This window comes from Cupressus sempervirens, chromosome 9 (assembly GCF_028749045.1).
Source record: "Cupressus sempervirens isolate cs-2001-9-10 chromosome 9, ASM2874904v1, whole genome shotgun sequence".
NCBI classification, from domain to species: domain Eukaryota; kingdom Viridiplantae; phylum Streptophyta; class Pinopsida; order Cupressales; family Cupressaceae; genus Cupressus; species Cupressus sempervirens.
In genome coordinates this window covers 50,354,660-50,375,987 of record NC_143126.1, presented here as the reverse complement: position 1 = coordinate 50,375,987, position 21,328 = coordinate 50,354,660, and the positions used below count along the sequence as shown (strand labels likewise).

Genomic DNA, 21,328 nt, shown 5'->3' with positions numbered 1-21,328 from the left:
TTATTTCGGTATATTTGACTAGCATGATTCACATTCACACGAGCCGGGTGGGGAGGAAGACAGAATGGTGAAAAGTGCAAACCTTTACTTTTAACCTTCATTTTATACTATCATGCTGTAATGTCCCCACTTTAGCAGTTGTCCAGTTGTGCAACCATTAGCCTTTTCTTTTATTTTATTTTATTTTATTTATCCCACATTGCTTGTGTAAATTGGTCGACCCTATGAAGTAGGAATAAAAGGAGAGCTTGTAGCTATTGTTAGGCACGGTGGAATATGAGAAAAACATGGATGTGTGAGTTACAGATTAGTTCTTGGCATTAGAGGACATCTATCCTCTCTTGTAACATTCTAGACATCATTCCCTTGGGGTTTGGCCTTTGGAATTCATTGCTATCAACTTCATTAGCAGGCAGCTTGGGCGCATTTCCAGCTACAGGCAAATTGGGTGTAATTATTGGTTCAGTCCTTTGGCATTTCCAAGGTGCCCATTACAGTGGTATCAAAGCTATAAGTCATGTCATCCTGTGGAGGTCTTATAGGGAATTTGGGACAGTCGGATAGAGGGAAAAGTGTTTGACAAAATGTCAAAACACCAGAAGCAGAAACTAAAAGGGGCTAAGCATTTATGTTTGAGCATGCGACAGGGGCTTTATGATTTCCGCAATACCAGAGCAAGACAAAGTAGGAGTTCAGACTTGCAGAGCGAACAGGCTAGTTCATCTGTGCAAAGGGACATACAATCCCATCATACAGACACAGAGGAGATATTATTTGAACAAGACAACAGTATGGGTGACCGAGATGATAGGGATACAAGATTAGCTCGAGGCAGGAATATCGGTCCAAATTACGAGGATGTAATGTTCAGACGATTGCTGAGTACATTAGAGGAGGAGCAACATATGCAACAAGAGCAGAATAGGTGAATGGATATGATGTTGCAGCTTATGGCTAGACAGATGGGCATAAATATTGATCAAGGTGATGTCAACAATGGAAACAATAACAATGGGGGAAACGACAACAATAAGGGCAATAATAATGGAGGGTGAGGCAACAACAATGGTCCTGAGAATAACATTAATGATAATACTGGATATGGCAACAATGGGAATGAGGCTGATAACTTTAGACATGTCGCATGCCCAGCTCGAACAACGAGCTCGAGACCTCTTCTACCCACCTTCCCACCCAGAGATCCAATTCAACCAGTTAATGAACCGCAGATTATCGAGTTACAAGATCAGTTCAGGAGGGACTCGAAGGCTAGTGGACCGAAGTTTCAATCAGATATTTCCCTCAAAGATTATATGGACTTGATGATGAGACACATGTCCAGATCAGGGGAAGAAATCAAAACTTTGAGCTAAGAAAGAAAGTTGGGAAACTTTGTTTACCTTATTATGATGCTTCAGGGAAGATGACTGCACGAGCTTGGGTGCAAAAGGTAGATACATACTTGCAGCTGAATCCTATGCCTGAGGTGGAGGCTATAAAGTATGCGGCCATTCACTTGGATGGACCAGTGCATGAGTGGTGGCACCATGGCACGGTAACCTTGGGGCATAATTGGATCACATCTTATAAGGAGTTCACTAAGAAGCTCATAGAGAGAGTTGATACCAGGGATCCTAAGTTACGGTTTAAGGAGTTGGCACAACTCAAGCAGTGGGGATCAGTTCAGACATATATCAGTGAATTTCAGAGGTTAGCTATGTTGGTCACAAATATTTCATAGAGGAGGTTAGTAGTGTTGTTTATGGATGGACTCTCAAATCCCTTGAGGGGTTGGGTCAAGGGGCATGACCCAACTACATTACAGGAGGCTACTAAGAAGGCTCATGACTTAGCACCTTCTTCTTTTAGGAGCAGATTTCAGTATAAGGATTTATATATGAAAAAGGTCAAGGAGGACAAAAATCCTTTTCACAAGGATGCTCAGCCAAAAAGGGATGATAAGTTGGATAATGACACCCGGAATGAGTTGAGGAAGAAGAAGCTATGTTTTCATTGCAGAGAGCCTTGGGATTTATCTCATAAGTGTCCTCTCAAGGCTAAGGCAAATCAAATGGAGTATTTCTCAGCAGAGGAGTCACAATCAGAGAAGGAGGATCAGCACTCTGATTCAGACGAGGATAGCACTACAAAGGAGAGCAGCATTCCTAAGGATGAGAAGTCATTTGCACGATTAACAGGGGCTCAGAAGGCAATCACATTTAAGGTTAGGGGTACTATCCAGGGGCAGAAAGTGATCTCACTCATTGATATTGGGGCTACACATAATTTCATAGATGCATGATTGGTAGCCAAGAGAGGTTTCCAGACCGAGGAGCACGTCGGGTTTAGAGTCATGGTAGCTAATGGTGACAAAGTATTATGCATTCGGAAGATATCTAATCTTCACATCAGGTTTGGAGATGGCTATGAGTTGGAGGATGAGTTCTATGTAGTAGACATGGAAGACTATGATGTCATCCTCAGCATGACATGGATGGCCTCGCTAGTCAAGTTCACACTCAATCTAGCAAAATTGGAGATGAGGTTTTAGCATGAGGGGAGAACTATTGTACTTAGAGGACTTTCATATGGGAGTTGCAGAGTAGTCTCCTTGAGGAGAATGCAGAAAATTTTTTGGCATAATGACATAGAGTGGGCAGTAGAATGTTTCACTATGCTAGCTTCACGGGAGCCACAAACTGAGGAGAACATCGAGTTTAGAGTCATGGTAGCTAATGGTGACAAAGTATTATACACTGAAAAGATATCTAATCTTCACATCAGGTTTGGAGATGGATATGAGTTGGAGGATGAGTTCTATGTAGTAGACATGGAAGACTATGATGTCATCCTCAGCATGACATGGACGGCCTCGCTAGTCGAGTTCACACTCAACCTAGCGAAATTGGAGATAAGGTTTCAGCATGAGGGGAAAACTGTTGTACTTAGAGGACTTTCATATGGGAGTTGCAAAGTAGTCTCCCTGAGGAGAATGCAAAGACTTTTTTGGCATAATGACATAGAGTGGGCGGCATAATGACATAGAGTGGGCAGCTTCTCAGGAGCCACAGGTGAAGAGTCATCCACCACATATCCAGGAGATACTTGACAAGCACACTAAGGTATCTGGCGAGATTCCACATGGAGTTCCTCTCGACAGGGGGATAAACCATGTTATTGAGCTCAAGGAGGGAGCCAAACCAGTTATGATTACTCCCCATCATCATCCTAAGAAACAAAAGGATGAGATAGAGAAGGCAATTAAGGAATTGTTGGAGATGGGGAATATCAGACCTAGTAAGAGCCCCTTTACTTCAGCAATAATATTGGTAAAGAAGAAGGATGGGACGATGCGCATGTGCATCAATTACAGGGCATTAAATAAGAAGACCATTAAGAACAAATATCCCATTCCACGAATAGATGAGTTGATTGATGAGCTGCATGGTGCATGCTTTTTTACAAAGATTGATTTACGTTCAGGGTATCATCAAATCGAGATGAGGGTGGAGGACATTGAGAAGACATCCTTTTGATGTCAGTATGGCCACTTCGAGTTTTTAGTTATGCCATTTGGGCTAACCAATGCCCATGCTACATTCCAGAGTTGCATAAATCAAGTATTCAAGGGGCAACTTAGGAGATTTGTCCTTATTTTCTTTGATGACATTTTAGTCTTCAATAAGACTTGAGGAGCATTTACAACATCTTGAGATGGTGTTGTCCATTTTGGAGAAAGAGTCACTATATGCCAAGGAATCTAAGTGTGAGATTGGGTTAATTGAGCTACCATACCTTGGGCATATCATCAGTGCAGATGGAGTTCAGGTAGATCCCGAAAAAGTTAAAGCTATTGTTGATTCACCTACTCCTACGAACCTCACACAGCTTAAGGGGTTCTTTACTCTCTGCAGGTTTCATAGGAGATTTGTTAAGGGATTTTCACAGACCGTTGCAACCTTGACAGACCTTACCAGGAAAGGAGCCTTCATATGGATAGGGGAAGCTCAGAGATGCTTCGATCATTTCAAGAAAGTGATGTCATCATGTCCAATATTAGCTCTACCGAACTTCACAAAGCCATTTGAGCTTCATTGTGATGCGTCAGGTGATGGGATTGGGGTAGTCTTGATGCAAGATAAGGATCCCATTGTTTTTGAGAGTAGGAAGCTCCGTGGAGTGGAGAGAAGCTATTCCATTTATGATTGAGAGATGTTGGCTATTAAGCATGCATTGGCCAAGTTTCTGACCTACCTAGTGTTAATGTCAGTTTTGTACCACTACATAACATATAACAATTGAAACCTGATATAGAATATCAAATCTTCGATTCCTCTCTTGAAAAGTTAATAATCATGTGAACATAAGCAAAACTTCAATGTTCCTTACACCTGTGGATACTAACTCAGTATATCGATGTGATTTGTTGGTAATCACGTAGGTAAACTTACGTTATTCATTCGAAGATAACTTGGTGGTACTTCGCTTGCTTGACTTGTTCTTTTCTCCTTGATCACTTTCACTTTCAACTACTCCTACCACTAAATGCTTATTGCTCTACTACTACTCCTATGGATGAAGAAATTAGGAAATGGACAGGGATCTAACCAAATGAAAGCTTGCCAACAGCACTACCTCCATTGGTGCGATGGTTCTAAGGGATACTCTTAGGATTTTCACACTAACACCTATCTTCCAACCCAACTTTAAGTACAAGCGGAAAGATGATATGCAAGTAGAACTTAGGAGCAATTGGACTAGATTACCACACAAGGCTTCCTAACAAGCCGCTAAGATGCTAGTGGCCTAGTATATAGGTCCCTATTAAACATTCACTAACATCACCATACAATTAGCCATCTACTTCTACTCTAACAACATGAAATGAAATCCTACTTTAATTTGAGAGATGAGAAAAAACATGCAAGCCACAACAATGAATAGAGAACAATTTTGATAGTATTTTGGCAACAATTCTCCAACATAACTCTCTCACAAATGAGAGCAAAATGGCCTTATATAGAGGCTCCGAATTACAATGAATGGCTAAGATTAAAAGGCAAAATCAAGGGCCAAGATTATATCTTACAAACCCTAATTAGGGTTACCATTATTCAACCAATTACATGAGGGCACCAACTTTGTGGGCCAATGAGAAAATTACAATAATTTGTCAATCGACGAGAACATGGTACACTTGGCATGATTTGATTGCATGCACATGAAAGTGCCACCTCATCAACCTTATCTTATAAATTTATTCAATCCTTGACATAAGGTGAAGCCTTGGATGCTTGAGCTTGTCCTTAGACACTTTCTCATCACCACTCGAACTTGCTTGTACTTGATGTCCTGACCCTAAAAGGATGAGGTCTTCATGCACTAGGGGTAATCTCGCCTTGGCCTCGATGGCTTCCTTGGATATGAACTTCTTTGCAACTTGAGAGCCTTGTTCTTGGCCACTACCTTGAAATCGAATTTAACCTCCCCCATTATCCTTGCCTTCCTTAACCTTCCTGGTCTTCCAACCTTCCCATTCGAATCCAACCAAGCTAGCTAGCACAAATAGCCAAGCCTTGCCTAGCCTCAAATATTTTCAAATCTCTTCTACTAATTTGCTCTTTCTTGAAATTGCAAGGCTTCTTGAACCTCAATCCTCAATCAAATTCGCTCTTACCCGATTTCATTCTTCACCAAAGCTCGCACTTCAACCTTTGTTGGCTTGCAATCAAATAGAAGGGCTAGGATACCATGTAGAATTGCTTCTAGTTTTGCACTGCCCTAAGTTGTAATTTTAGATTTTCACTTATAATTCTAGCCCAATCAAATTTGCCCTTTCCATTTGCAATTTCATCAATAAAGTAATACATCCAATTCTCGAATTGCATACCTTGTGAGACGCTCATGATCTGGCTAAGAAGCACAATGAGATCTCCATATTCTAATTTGAAATTTGCCACGGTGAGCCTCGATGATCTGGTGACTCCCTTCTTTCCTTCATGTAGCCAATCCTGCCTTTGGAGAGTGAAGTAGGCATCTTGATTATCCTAGTGGAACTTGGCAACCTGATCCATCATTTGTCTTTCAATTGTATCATGTTTACTATACCGACACCTCATTTTTGAGAACAAGGTGGTTTTGGGCATCATATCCTCTTTGTCTTTCTTAGTATTTGTTCCCTTAGGGTTCTTACTTGCACTAACATCTACCATCCTAAACACTTATTTCTGCCCCTTCGTTCTAAGTGATATGAACTACCCTTATCAATCTCCAACCTTCTTTTTATCGATGGATTCTAACTTATTTATGCCTCGCCAAGTCCTATCACTACACTTATCAATCTCCAATCTTCAACCTAGGGGTGGGACTACTACTTATTTCTGCCTCTTCGTACCTTAGGATGGACTACACTTATATCTCCCAACTTCATTCCTAGAGTGGTCTAGCTTATTTCTGACTCGCCAAATGTCTTATCACTACACTTATCAATCTTCAACCTTCAACCTATAGATGGGATGATGAAGTGGTGGATGATGAATGCAAGAAGAACCAAGAGAAACAACACCAGACAAGAACAAGGAGCGAAATTTGCTTAAGGACCACCATTCAACTCTAGAATGAATTGAATTCACCTTTACCAATAGTCGGGTCTTCTTTGAAGTTCGGATCAGACCTAAGAATTTCAAGCCCTTTGCAAATAATGATGCCCTAGCTGGAAAAATCAGAATTTTGTCCTCTTCAAATTGCCCATGCATGTGCCAAAAATCAGGCTTCAATCATATGTTTCCTTTACCAAATAATACTCTCCAAATCTAATGCAAAATCGCAGCTCCTTAAGAAAATCAGACCTCCACAAATTTAGGCTCCACAAAGTTCGGCTCCACAAATTTCGCCTAGGGCAAAAATCGCAGCTCTCTATGGAAGAAAAAAAATCAGACCTCAAACATGAAAATCTGCTCCTTACAAAAATTGCTATTTGGAAATGTTCTCCCTTTGCAAAGAAAAATTGCCAAAAATGGAAGAAGGCTGCCTCAAAATCGCCAAGGAAAGGAAGAGACCTGCTTGTGGAATGAGAAATGAAGGAAGGGGGAAGCCTTCTTATACCCAACTCCACACATTCCTCCTAGCTAGCCGACTAGCCCTGGGAGAGAAAGAAAATTTAATTAGCGCACAATTCTGACCCAGATTAAATGCCAAGCTAAAAATTAATTTTGCCATAGTGAATTTTGCATTTTTAATTGTCGGTTAGGTCCAAAAATTGCAAAATAAAATCAGGAGAGCCTAGGAGATGCCGAAAATTATCATTTAAAGCGTGTTGGCAGTTAAAATATCATTAAAATCAACTCTAGCTAGCCAAAATTGATTTTCAACTTTAATTCACCAATTTCTTTAAATATTAAAAAAAATCTTCAAGCCAATTTTAACCTACTTAATGCCAATTTTGCAATTTAATCCAAAATCGATTTTGTAATGCAATTTTAATTTTTTAACCAAATAAATCATTTCTCTAGAATCCAGAATTGATTTTCCTAATTCAATTTCACCATTACAAAATCAATTTTTCACCAAAAATATAAAAAAATTCGAAACAAAAAAATCCAAAAAAAAATCATTTTGAAAATCCTAAAGATTATATAACTGCATCCGATTTTCAAAATAAAACCGTCTAAGTCCAAAATTAAAATTGTAAATTTTATCCCGCCAAATATGGTCCAAATTATCAAGAAAATGTTGTCTTTGAAATTTGTTCGGCCTAAGGATAAAATTGTCAATTCCGGAAAATCAAGCTAAGGCCAGGTGAAAAATAAATTTAACCTCCTCCCTCTTGACCCAAAGGCATCCAAAGCGTAAAAATTTCTAAAATCAGAAATTTTTTGACAACTTTGAAAAAAAATTTGCTAAGGCAACCGAAAAAATTCCAAAAACCCACGAAAATTGCCCAGGCTTGCCCGAAAAAAGGGGTCCCCAAAATTTTGGGGCGATGGTCCTAGTTGGGGGGAAGTTTGTTATCAAGACTGATCACAACAACATCAAATACTTCATGAGCTAGCGTGATTTGAATGAGACAACAAAAGTGGATTATGAAGTTGCAAGCCTATGACTTTGACATTGAGTTTGTCAAAGGTAACAAGAATGTGGTGGCAGATGCTTTATCCAAAAGACCTCATATTTGTCCTCTCGCTGAGATTACAGGAGATTGGAAAAATAAGATTACAATAGAGTATGTGAGGGACACTTGGGCTTCTGGAGTGATTGCAGGCACCATACAGGATGATTGTTATGTGGTGATGGACAGATTGATCAAGTTCCAGGGTAGGATATATTTCATTCCTTCATCATAGTTTAGGGAGGTAATACTGAAGGCATTTCATGATGCACCTACAACTGGACATCCAAGGGTCTTTAAGACCTACAAGCAAATCCGTGAGCAGTTCACATGGAAAGGGCTCAAGGAGGATATTCAGAAGCATGTCAGGGAGTGTGCAGTTTGTCAGAAGAATAAGGGAGAGCATGCATCTCTTGCAGGGTTGTTGCAGCCTTTAAACATTCCAGATAGGAAATGGGAAAGTATTTCTAAGGACTTCATCACCGAGTTACCACGAGTACAATGGAGAGATTGCATCGATGTGGTAGTTGATCGACTGACAAAGTTTGCTCACTTCTTTGCTATTCCATCCACCTACACAGCAGCACAGGTGGCCGATCTTTTGTTCAAAGAGATATTCAGGTTACACAAGCTACCTAGTTTCATTGTCAATGATCGGGATGGTAAATTTATGAGTGTTTTTTGGCAGGAATTGTTTGAGTTGTATGGCACAGATCTTACACCTAGCACTAGTTATCATCCGCAGACAAATGGGCAAACAGAGGTTGTGAATAAATGGGTGGAAGGATATTTGAGGAACTATGTGGCTACACAACAGAGAGCTTGGGTCAAATGGCTACATATGGGAGAGTACTATTATAACACCGCTTATCATATGTCCATTAGGATGACCCCATTCATGTCATTGTATGGTTATGAAGCACCTAGCTTCATGGATCTGGTTTTTGGGGGATAGTAGAGTGCCCAGAGCCAAAGACTTCTTGCAGGATAGTCAGGATATTTTGAGGGTGCTCAAGGAGAATATACAGCAAGCCCAAAATCAACAGAAATTGTATGTTGACCAGCACTGGACAGAGCAGAGCTTTGAGGTTGGGGATATGGTTTACTTGAGGTTACAACCATACAGACAGTCATCACTCAAGAAGAGCAAAGCAAAGAAATTGAAGCCTAGATTTTATGGCCCCTACAGAGTAATTCGCAAGGTGGGCGAGGTTGCCTACAAGATTGAGCTTCCAGAGGGTAGTCGGGTGCATAATGTGTTTCATGTGTCGAGGCTCAAGAAAGCCATGGTCGGAGAGTTGTGCCTTTTGCAAATTTGCCACCATTGGATGAGGAGGGGAAGCTCATATTGTTTCCTGAGCCTATTCTAGATACCAAGGAAAGGACTCTGCGGAACGGGGTGATTAAAGAATACTTCGTCAGATGGAGAGACCTGCCAGAGGAAGATGCTACTTGGGAGAGTGAGCGAGTGTTACAACAAACAGGACTGAGATTGCTTGAGGACAAGCAAGTTCAAGGGGGGCGGACTATAATGTCCCCACTTTAGCAGTTGTCCAGTTGTGCAACCGTTAGCCTTTTTTTTTATTTTATTTAATTCTATTCATCACACATTGCTTGTGTAAAGTGGTCAACCCTACAAAGTAGGAATAAAAGGAGAGCTTGTAGCTATTGTTAGGCACGGTGGTATATGAGAAGAACATGGATGTGTGAGTTACAAATCTGTTCTTGGCATTAGAGGACATCTCTTGTGACATTCTAAACATCATTCCCTTGGGGTTGGGCCTTTGGAATTCATTGCTATCAACTTCATTAGCAGGCAGCTTGGGCGCATTTCCAGCTACAGGCAAATTGCATGTAATTATTGGTTCAATCCTTGGGCATTTCCAAGGTGCCCATTACACATGTATGAGTGTCCCAAGCACTTGATCAAATCAAGTGTATGATTTTGAATGATTTTGCAAACCCTTCACCCCAAATTCCCATTGACCATCAGAAACAAAACTCAACCTCTACTCCGACTTTTCAAAGACCACAAATTATCAGTCCCTCTCCCATGTCCATTTTCCCAGTTGTGGCTTTGACCCAATTCATTTTCATGCCTGCAAATTCAATCCTAGAAATTTTAATTTCAAATTTAATCACAAGCCCAAACCAACCCCTTTCAACTACTTGCTATGTGCCAATTACATGTCAAAGCATCAAAATAGTGCCTCTGAGTCAAGTCTAAAATGACATCGCCCTTTAGAAAACTTGAATCCAATTTCATTCCATTTTCTATCAATCACCAAAGTTCACAAATGGACACTTATCCAACTGAGTCATTTTCAAAATCATTCTTGCTTCTGTCATTATAATACTCTATATCAACATATCTCGATTGCATCACCTATTTTTCAAACAACTCCAAAATCATAGTTGCATACTAGGTCTTTTGTACCTGTATGTTAAAACCTTCATTTGGAACACTGTTTGATACATCCATTGCCTGCTGTCTCCTCATTTATATTAATAAATAAAAATTGTTGAATAGAATTTAGGGGCCTACCATTAGGAGAAGGCCCTCAACTAGTAGGCTCCTAAAGTTGTTAGTTAACACCTCCGGTATTTATTGCAAGTCCAAGCATCAAGGCAAACATCCATTCGCTTGTACACAAGGTCAGAGGTCAAAGGTCCTTTCCACATGCAAAGGTTTTTTCTGATTCATTTTTGCACTCACAGATTCAACACCATCATATAACTATGAACAAACCGGTGCACATTTTGTCATTTTGCTTTCTTGACACATTCATATCCAAGCAGATTTAAAATACACTTCAAAAGTTATGATCAAAACAGTGGAAAGTTATGATCAAAACAGTGGACAGCTACCTATCAAACCTCAAAATCAGATGAATAATTACTTCTATTGATTTCCAGTTTTTAATACCACTGTGATCTGTCATAGATCTAAATTAGATTAATTGGACTGTATCAATTGGAATATTTAGTAGACGTAAACTTAGTCGATTAGAAATTACTCTTATTTCTTTATAATACGCATTACTATCTTTTAATATCAACATAAACATCTACCCCTCTCGTAAGCTTACACAAAAAAATTATGCATAAATATCCCTTTAACTATCTACGACAGTACATGTATATATAAATAAAGATTAAAAAGTGGATACATAAATATATAAATTGGGAAAATACCCTGCAGAAACCCAGATGTACAAATGCACATGCATGCATATTTTATTCTCGTGGTAGTTTTTCTGCTTTACTAAAATCCATGCAACAAATATTGACATTGACAGACAAGTGGAAAGTTCCTGTAAGATAGGACCCACTAATGGCTCCCTCCTATAACTTGCTCAAAAGAAGGAAAAAATGGCAATTTCTGAAATTCCTTGGAAAACAAAGTATGCTACAGGCAGATACGAAATAGGCCTCCGGTCCTAGAATTAGGAGAATGTAAGCAAAAAGCTTTAATTGTAAACTACCAAAATGTTTTAAAGGCCCAAAAACAAAAGCATTATAATCTACCGTCTTCTGAATCTCGGAGCGCCAACGACGCAAGGGAAGGCGCGAAGCAGGCGCGACGACGAAGGAGCTTAAACCACTAGCCTTAAATGTTGGATTTGTTGCTGAATGTAACCTTGATGATATACTGTTGGGGGAAGCAGATGCCGCCATTGAAGCCCTCTGTATAAGGGTTTCTGACAGCGTTCAATTTGTAAGCTTTGCCCTTCCAAAACAAATTCGAAGGGAGGCTCTTCTCACTGTGGAAGTAATCCATCTTCTATAAATTTTTAACGTTTGTATTTAAGCTGACCCATCTCTGCTTTTACAAGCTTAGGCTATCTTTTAAGAATGTTTATTATTATTATTAAACTTTGCTTTCCTAAAATAGTAGGCATGGGAAATTATTTTATTATAAGCATAGAAGTTTTGTAGTTGATAAATTGTTCCGAAAGTTATGATCAAATTTTGTTGCATATGTATAACTATACTATGTTCCAAGGAAAGATAATGAATTTGTAATGAAAAAATATATATATATTAATAGAGGGAATGAGAAAATGAAATGTGAAAGGAAAATTTATAGTATATAATTATTTAGATAGAATTATTAAAAATATTATTTGTTAAAAAGATCATTAAGTGTCATTTTCAATCATTTTTAACTTGAGATAATTTAGTAATATATAATTATTTTTAATAAAATTTATAAAGAAAAATGTATACTATATAATATTTTGAATGTACAAGTTAAAAAGATCTTAAAAAATCATGATCTTGATTCTCATTAAATAAGACAATTTAGTAGGTTTAATTCAGATTGTCATTTTCCATAGAAACAAACAATATGATAATGACAATTTAATATTTCAAGTTGATAAAAATATTAACTATTTTGATAGAAAACAAATATTTCTAATATTCTAAATAAATAAACTTATTAATTCGAAACAATGTCAATGTAAATCCTAAATAAAGACTTCAACCGCTAAAGTCAAACCCCATTCCCCTTCAAAACCTAACTAAACATTACAATTTAACTTTTTTTTAATTGTTTAATAAGTAGTATAATTATTATTATTATAAATAATCGTTTTACCTAATTTTTCGGTCGTGAAAAACGATGAGGTGGTGGGAATAATTTCCCGTGAGAGTATAATTTCGTAATAATAAAAGTCATAGCGATACTCCTGTTAGAAAACTATAAAGTTAGTTGTCTTGTGGTAAGACTAATGTAAAAGGAGAGACTTGGCCAATAAATCTAAACTATGACTTGTCCTTTTAAATAGAAAAAATAGTCAAGATTCTGAAGTTATTATATACATAGGCGAGCAATAAACATAGACATGTAGGGCCTACTGTTATTCTTCCAAGTAGAGATATATTTAATTGGAGTGTTGAAGAGAGGGATATTTTTAGCCGACGAAAGGGAAATCCCATAAAGAGGTGAAGCTTACCTAATAGATTTGACTCGTGGGGAAAATTCAACAAGGAATGTTCAAACAAATTTGAATTTGAATTCCTTGTGTGCCTAAATTCCATTGAATATCAAATCATTTTCATAACTTTTCAAATTTTTTTGCTTCCTTATGTTATTTTTTTGATAATAATTATTTTTTTTAATGAAGGAAAGTTGCATATTAATATTAGCAATTGCACTTTTGTGTGCAACAAATATGTAGAAGAGTTGTGAGAGATCGCATAAGAAAAAAATACTTCATTTTTTTACTTCATTTGTAGAGTAGATGAGTTCAATTGATGGGTTGTTCGATAAATATTGTAATTTGTGTAATAAAAGTCTTAATAATGAAGTGATAGATTTGAAACAACTATGCATTCACTTACCAATATCTAAACATAACTATAATAAAACCTCTAAATTAAGAAGATAATCAAGCTTCATTGTCAATTTAGGCTCATGTTATGTACACTAAGGATAAAGGGAGAGAGTGTGAGATATGGGGATAGAAAGATTAAGGAATAGAGGGGAAAGAGTGAGAGAGAAAAAAGAGGTAAACAGTGGAATAGATGTATATGAAATAGATAGATATGGGGACAAGTAGAGGGATATGTGAAAAAAGAGAGGAGATATGGACATATGATAGGCATGGAATATAAAAATATAGAGAGAGGGAGAAGGAGGTGTGTGTGTGTGTGTGTGTGTGTGTGTGTGTGTGTGTGCGCGCGCGCGAGGGCGCGCGTGCGTGCATGCATGCGTGGAATGATATATCAATAGAGATGTAAAGATATAGAGAGACGGGGAGTGGGAAAGAGATGCATATAAATAAATAAACAGACAGAATTATGTATTTACAAAATATTGTCTTGAGAGATAGAGAATGAGAGGAATAGAGGGAGAGACGAGTTAGAAGAAAGGGGGAGAGTATCTATTTATCTTACACGCACATGCTCACACGCACGCGCACACACACACACACACACACACACACACACACACACACACAGGGGGTTACTTTGGAACAATAGAGAGGGTGCAATAGTTAAATATATTAAGACATGAATAGATGAAATTAGAGAGACAAACGGGGAGAGTGCAATGGAGATAAAAAGGACTGAGACAATGAGAGAGGGGGGCATGGAGTGAATAAGAGAGAAGTGGATATAATGAAATGGAAATAGAATGAGAGAATTGGGAATCTAAATATTGAGAGGCTAGAAGTGAGGTAAAGGAGGCGACAAGCATATGTAAAAGAGAGAATGGGGGAGAGATAAAGAAATGAAGATGTGGATGGGACCCCAAAGAAGATAGAGATGTGGGGGAGAGTAATTAAGTGGGGGAGATGTGAAGATAGAGATTAAGTGAGGAGATTGTGAAGGGGGAAATGGAAAGTGGGTAAAGGAGTAGAAAGATATAAAATGAGGGAATGGTAAGGAGAATGAGAGAAATGGAAAGAAAAGAGGGAGATAAAGAGATAAATAGGGGGAGGATAAAAAGAGGGAAAGATCAATGGAGTCAGAAATATTAAGGGGTTAGAGGGGGGAGTGTTGCCCCAAACTAATACTAAGAGGGGGGTTAATCAGTACAAACTTTCAAACTGGTTAGCAGGGCTACAAACTTAACTAATTTAACTTCTAGTTGCTTAAGCAATAATATACTAATGAAAGCAACATAATAGAACCATACAAACTCACACATGGAAGCATGTGTCAATGACACATGAATTTTTTACATAGAAACCCTCAATGAGAAGATGAAAACCATGGTGGGAGTAATGTACCCACTAGCCTTTTATTGTAGATAAAAGGTTGCTCGATTAAAGGCTATAGTTGCTCTTTCTAAGAACGCATTTGGTTGAGAATGCTTGTAATCTATTAGGATTACAATAAGCTTATCAAAGCTACCTTGTGAGAGGATTTCCAACACTCCTTCTAGGAGGTACCTAATTAGAGGATTTACAAATGCTTACTAATAAAATGTGTTTGGTTAAGAGCATACAAATAGTTGTAATGGTGAGAAAGCAAACTAGATTGATGATCTAAACAAGTGGCACACCTTTCATATTAGGTTCTCTTGGTAACTCTTGAAGATTCTTTGATGTCCTTCCTTTGCCTTGGCTTTCCCTGTGAACACCTTGTGTCACCTATCACTCTTGTATGCTTCGTATTATCTCTAACAATGATGCAGAATCATCATGGGTATAAGGGCAATCTTACATTACCCATAGATATTTATATTTTCAGTTTTCCAATTTTGTGTTTTCAATAAGGGCTATTCCTATGCAAAGTTGTTATTTGAGGGAGCTTGCTAATTTTAGTAAGTTAGTACTTTGTACTTAGATTATTTTAATATCATATGTGGGGTTCATCTTAGACATATCAGCTTGCTAGATTGGTTTCATTGTCATATCATATGTATTAGTGCAGTTATTGCAGATTTTCGATATGAATTTTGGCTATCCAAACTTCAAGTCCATTGACGAAGGCCTAAGTAGTTGTAAAATGAGGCAAAACCCTAAAAAATGAACACTTGCTCAAAGAACCATTGTAGATCGCTAGTCGAGGATCTGGAATGGGGTTATAATAGCACATCGAGTCGACGGTTTTCTAGTTATGGTCTCCAAAAATGGACCCATTTGAAAATGTAATTTGTAATTTGTCTTGAGTCGATCCTATGTAATAAAGTGTAATGAAATGGTATAATATGAGGTTGGTCAACCTCGAGGGTAAGGGATTAGTGTCTACAACCTTCTTGGGCGATAAAAGTGTCTATATAAGGAAGGCTTGTAAGTTGTCTACGACGGTTTTGGGCGATAGTCATAGCTCTATCCTGTAGACTATTGTAAGGAAGGTGCTCGTGTGGGTTTACATATTGTAATTTTGTAATTTCACATTTGTGGTGATAATAAGAAGCCCATATTTTGTTCTCTCAAATTATATTTTGTCTTTTTTTTATGTTGTGCGTTATGGAATTAAGAGAAGCACCCTTCATCAGACAATGTGTTTTTTGTTCAACTCTCTACTCTATAACTCTGATCTCATTCTTCACACACCAACACCATGAACAACCAATGACATAACAATGAAGTGTATAAAACCTATTGAAAGGTGTAAATAGGAATTGATTGAAAACTTGAGGTAGGATCTATTTACTCAATTCCTCCCCTTCTCCACTTTTCAATCAATTTAACTCTTTTTTTGCACCAAAACAAGATTTCCTTGAAATTTGCACTTGATTTCTTAGTCCTGAGACCTATTTTGGGACACCGAGGATTGCCACACCTAGTTGTCAGCAATGCAATGCATTCCTATCTCATCAAGGACGTAGTGTGCCCCTGTTAGACCAATCATGAATGCAGTGCATTACTACATGGGTCCTATTTTGGGTCTCAATCATTGGTCCCTCCTTGAGGTTTGGTCTGAAACTTGGTTTTTGAGCCTAATTAGCCTACGACTTTCAAATGCTTCATTTGGCATGTCTATCAATGATATGCTAAAGCTTATGTGAGCATGCGCAAGCAAGTACAAGCATACTTCATGTGGACAAGCCACTATGGACATCCCAACTTGTCTTGGTACATTTGCAAGGTGAAAGAAAAGAGTCTTGGAAACATCCTTTGAAGCCAGAGAGTCCTTCATTCTTCTGCTTCCATTCTATGATTCAATATTCAATCATGGAGCAGAATATATGGATCATGAGTATGGCTTTGAGTACTTTAGCCTTTGAGGCTTAGTATGCTTCCTATGTCATCCTTAGATCTATGCATTTTTGCTTCATCCTCATTCAAGCACAAAACATCACATTAGGGTTTGGATCTAGGGATTTAGATATTGGTATTGTACATTCAAAGCTCATATATGGGTATCACACACATTTTAATTGGCATAACGATTATTCGTGTAGGTGGAAACCACCAAAATGGGGGTTGACTAAGGGAAACCCCTACATATCTACCCAAACACCAAAATTTAGATATTAGTGGAACTCGTAAGGTATAATCTATTGCTAATATGACTACTCTTTTCGTTGTTAATTTTAAAGGGTCAAAGAAGGTCACCCTTAAATTTAGTCTCAAAAGAAGTCACCCTTGTTAGCATAAGTCGCCCTAATCAGATAATCAAACAATTTTTGGGGTTTGTAGATCTAGTGGTTTACAGCCTATATTTGGCTTTGTTCATGCTTTGGAGCAACACAACAAGCATAAAATTGGATCCAAATATTTGAGATGAGTCATTTATCTATCTTTGCCAATTCATAATTTAATATATTTACTTTGTGTTACATATCTTTCATAGATCTAAAGTAATTGATTTGGATATTTAGGGGTTTAGTGTTTTCTTTTGCCTATCTTCATAATCATTAGATCTTGGTTTTAGTTGATGCTCTATTATCATTTGGATTGCATTGTCCTACTAAGGTTTGACACCTTTGAGGATTGGCTTGAAAGAGTCCCTTTCCTTGAGCTTGTCGTCTTGAGGTGGGTGGTTATGTGATGAACATAGGGTTTATCTCCTTGATTCACAACTATTTCTTTTATGGTGCTAGATTTAATCTTACATTTCATATTTTAACTCCATATTGCATACATACTATATTTCATTTCTCATATGTTCTTGTATCTTTCTTTTTTCTTTTTTTTTTAAAACATAAAAAAATCATATAATATAAAAATACAAAAAAAATAATTACATTGCATTTAGTTTTCATTCGCGATGTCTAACTTTTTATGCTTACTTTGATTAAGGAAAGTACTCTGCATAGGGACCTTTCTTGTAAGGAGTATGTGTTGGATAAGGTATCTCATTATTCACGTCCACACTCTTCTGTAGCTTTTTTCAACCAATCTTCATGATAAGTTGTATGCATGATTTCCTCTTTCCATAATTGTTTGTTCTATTGATGCATCTCATGTACATTATGATTTTTTTTTGTGATTTTCAAGGGTTTCCCTAAGCTAACTGTTAAGGGTAAATCTATGGACCATTTGAACGATTTTATTGATCCAAATTTTGTGGCTCATGCTTATTACACTTAGAATAAGCCTCAACCTATTGTTCCAGTCTCTTACCACTTTCTCGACATGTGCTTCCTTAAGTACCTTGATTTCCAACTACTTCTTTCAAGGAGTATGATTTGGTGGAGTAATTGCGAGCTACTCCTACTAAGATTTCTCTTAGGGAATTGCTTCAAACTTCACCTACTTACCATGAAGCTTTGCAAAAGGATTTATTTGCTCTTCCAATTCATCTACCTAATATAGATATTATTAATTCCTTTTTTAATTGTATGTATACCATGTCAATCATTCCTCCTATTATAGTTGTTGTGTCTATTAATAGGAACACTATATGACATACTTTAATCGATAATAGTTTGGACTTGAGTGTTTGTAGCATGGATATGTTAAATGCTATACAAGTTGACCTTTCAATTATTCAGCCTTATTATGTTCCTACTCATGGTTTTGATAACATTGCTAAATACACTCTAGGAATCATTACATTTCTCGTTAAAGTTGGTCGTGTCATCTTGGAAACTTTTATGCATGTTGTGCCTGGCCTGTTGAATTATAAATTGCTCTTAGGAAGACTTAGTTGCATTCTATGCACGTTGTTCCTTACACACTTCATAGAAAGAAGCATTTTGTTCATAATAATCTTATGTATACACTTCATGCGAATGATGCGCCTAATGCTTGTTTAAATGTAAAATATGCTCAAACTTCTTCTATACAAGACTCTACAAAACTGAAACTAAAGAAGAACCTACAAAGAATGAAAAATCATCTTCTTCTCTTTCTGAGGATGATTGGGGTACTCTAGACTTTAATCCTATATTTATTAGAGAATCCAAAGTGTCAAATTTAAACTTCATGAAAAAGCAAGAAAATCTTGAATGGAAAATATCTACTCCACTTGTGGGTGACTTGAAAAAAATATTTGTGTATGATTCTATTGAATAAACTTTGGAAACTATTAAGCTTGTATGTTATGACATACTGACTTATGAGACACATTTAACTCCTGAGAACATGGTTGATTGTTATGGTCCTATATACCCTTTGCTATAAATATATGGATCTAGTGGTAAAGGTTGTGAAAACTTTTATCAAGCTGTACAAGTCCCTTTGGATAATGGATTTCCTAAACATACATTTGGATTAGGATTTAATCCTTATAAACATTCTTCATTGTTCCATTTGAACGTTAGTCACATTTGTAGTGGACCTTTGAAATTGATTAACCTAGATCTTTTGGATTTTGATACAAAAGATGAAATGGATCTCTTTCCTGATGATGATGATTTAGTGGATTTCCTAGGAGTTTATGATAATCTTCCTTCTTTTCATCATAAGAAGTGATGATCATATTGCTTAAATGTTGGTGGTTACTTTGGAGAAAACATGGCTTATGGTAACACATATGATGGCAACTTACTACTTGAATATTCTACAAAGACTAACTTGCTTATAATATAAATTATTGATGTTCATATGGATTTAGTTCATTCTGAAAAAAAAAAAGTGATTAAAATTGAAACATGTTTGACTCAAGAACAATGTAAATAATTCAATAATCTCTTGATTAAATTTAAAGACATCTTTGCATGGTCTTATTCGGATATGCCTGGCATCAATCCTAAAATTGTAACACATAATATTGTTCTTGCATTAAATACTAAACTCGTTAAATAAAAAATTTGTAAGATGAATCCAAGTATTGCTCTTCTTGTCAAAACAAAGATTGAAAAAATAATGGATGCTAGCTTCATTCATTCTATTGATTATTTTCCTTGGATTTTTATCATTGTTGTTATTTCTAAGGGAGAAAATAAGATTCATATGTACATTGACTTTTAGGATTTAAATAAAGCTTCCTTGAAGGATGATTTCCCTTTACCTAATATTGACATGATAGTGGACTCTACAATAGGACATGTTTTATTGTCTTTCATGGTGTTAAATTTGTCCTTTAAACACAAATACATACATTGACTCTAAATGCCCACCATGAAGTACAAATGACACTAACAGTTGGATAAATTATCATGGGATTCATAATCTTCCTCTGAATTGTCTTGGGTACAACTCCCCATGTGAGATCTTCAACGAATTCACAAGACTAATTATAGAGATGCTTTTAACCTAAAAGTAAGAAAGGCATAGAAACATCTATCTGTAAACATGGAATAGGTGTGAAAGAACTAAATACAAAACTAATTAAGTACAATAAACTAACACACAAATCACTCTCATGTATTCACAAATTACAACTAGAAGAGAAAACACAAAGAGTGCACATTCTCCTTTTAGCAAGAAGATTAATCTGAGAAAACTATGTTCCAAAATTAACCAAATTGAATTTATTGATAGCATTGAGAAAAATTATATTCAAGATACAGTTCAATATAATCTGAAGAAGACAATAACAAATTCACAGATTCACAAATGCCTCCTTTATTTTTTCAATACCAAAAAGAAATAATGAGCTCACATACTCAAATCTTGCACTATAATCTGCATGAAAAGTAAACATGTCATCCCCTTGTGCATTACAAAATAGAAAAACAGAACCCTTCGCTCATAACACAAACTATTTAGCCAAAGGTGAAATCTAGAACCTCTTCTCTGGCTTTCTCTAATATACTTATCCTTCGTACTTAAATACTTCTTTCGATTTTGATAATCAATCCTTACAAATGGATGGAGCCATTTCTAAAGAAATTTTAAAAGTACAGAGAGAGAAAACCTCTTTAATTGCCTGATTAATGTTTAGTTTATAAAGCTAAACATTATTATAATATATTTTAATTTGGTCTCCCTAAATGTAAGATATTTAAATTAAACATCGTTGCATACTTTCAGCTAGGTTCTGATGGGAGTAGCTCTTATTTTAAATTACCATATGGGATAGGGAAGTGATACTTGGAGATCAATGATAGCAACATATTTGATCACCCATCTTAGGTGTATTGCGATTTCCCATTTCTTTTAGCCACACGTCTTGTAATAATTAAATCAAACAATTTATCCTTTTAGTAATAACTTTGTGATTTTATTTGAATGCAAAACACTTACACGAGCCTCACTTATGTTCAATCCTTCCATTATTTTATCATTGTTATGACTATTATTGATAGATTTGATAGTGCCTCACATAGTAATTTGTATCTCACGAACTAGACAAAATAATGAAGATTGCTTTGGTGAGGATCTAGGTGACTAGATTCCCTCAAACATATTTAAAAGGCAGTGAGAT

The 21,328-nt window shown here is 36.7% G+C and overlaps 1 protein-coding gene across 4 annotated transcripts in view; it reads right to left on the bottom strand.

The window, feature by feature from the left end:
- Positions 1-11,888, bottom strand: part of LOC149537565 (ribose-phosphate pyrophosphokinase 1-like) — an 85,842-nt gene extending 73,954 nt beyond the window's left edge. For all 4 annotated transcript variants that reach the window (XR_016355853.1, XR_016355854.1, XM_089798968.1 and 1 more), the window contains exon 1: positions 11,636-11,888. Coding sequence is in view for 2 of the 4 variants with exons in the window: in XM_089798968.1 (XP_089655094.1) it covers positions 11,636-11,785 (150 nt within the window). In the remaining 2 variants the exon portion in view is untranslated. The remainder of the gene's footprint in view (positions 1-11,635) is intronic.
- Positions 11,889-21,328: the final 9,440 nt, after the last annotated feature.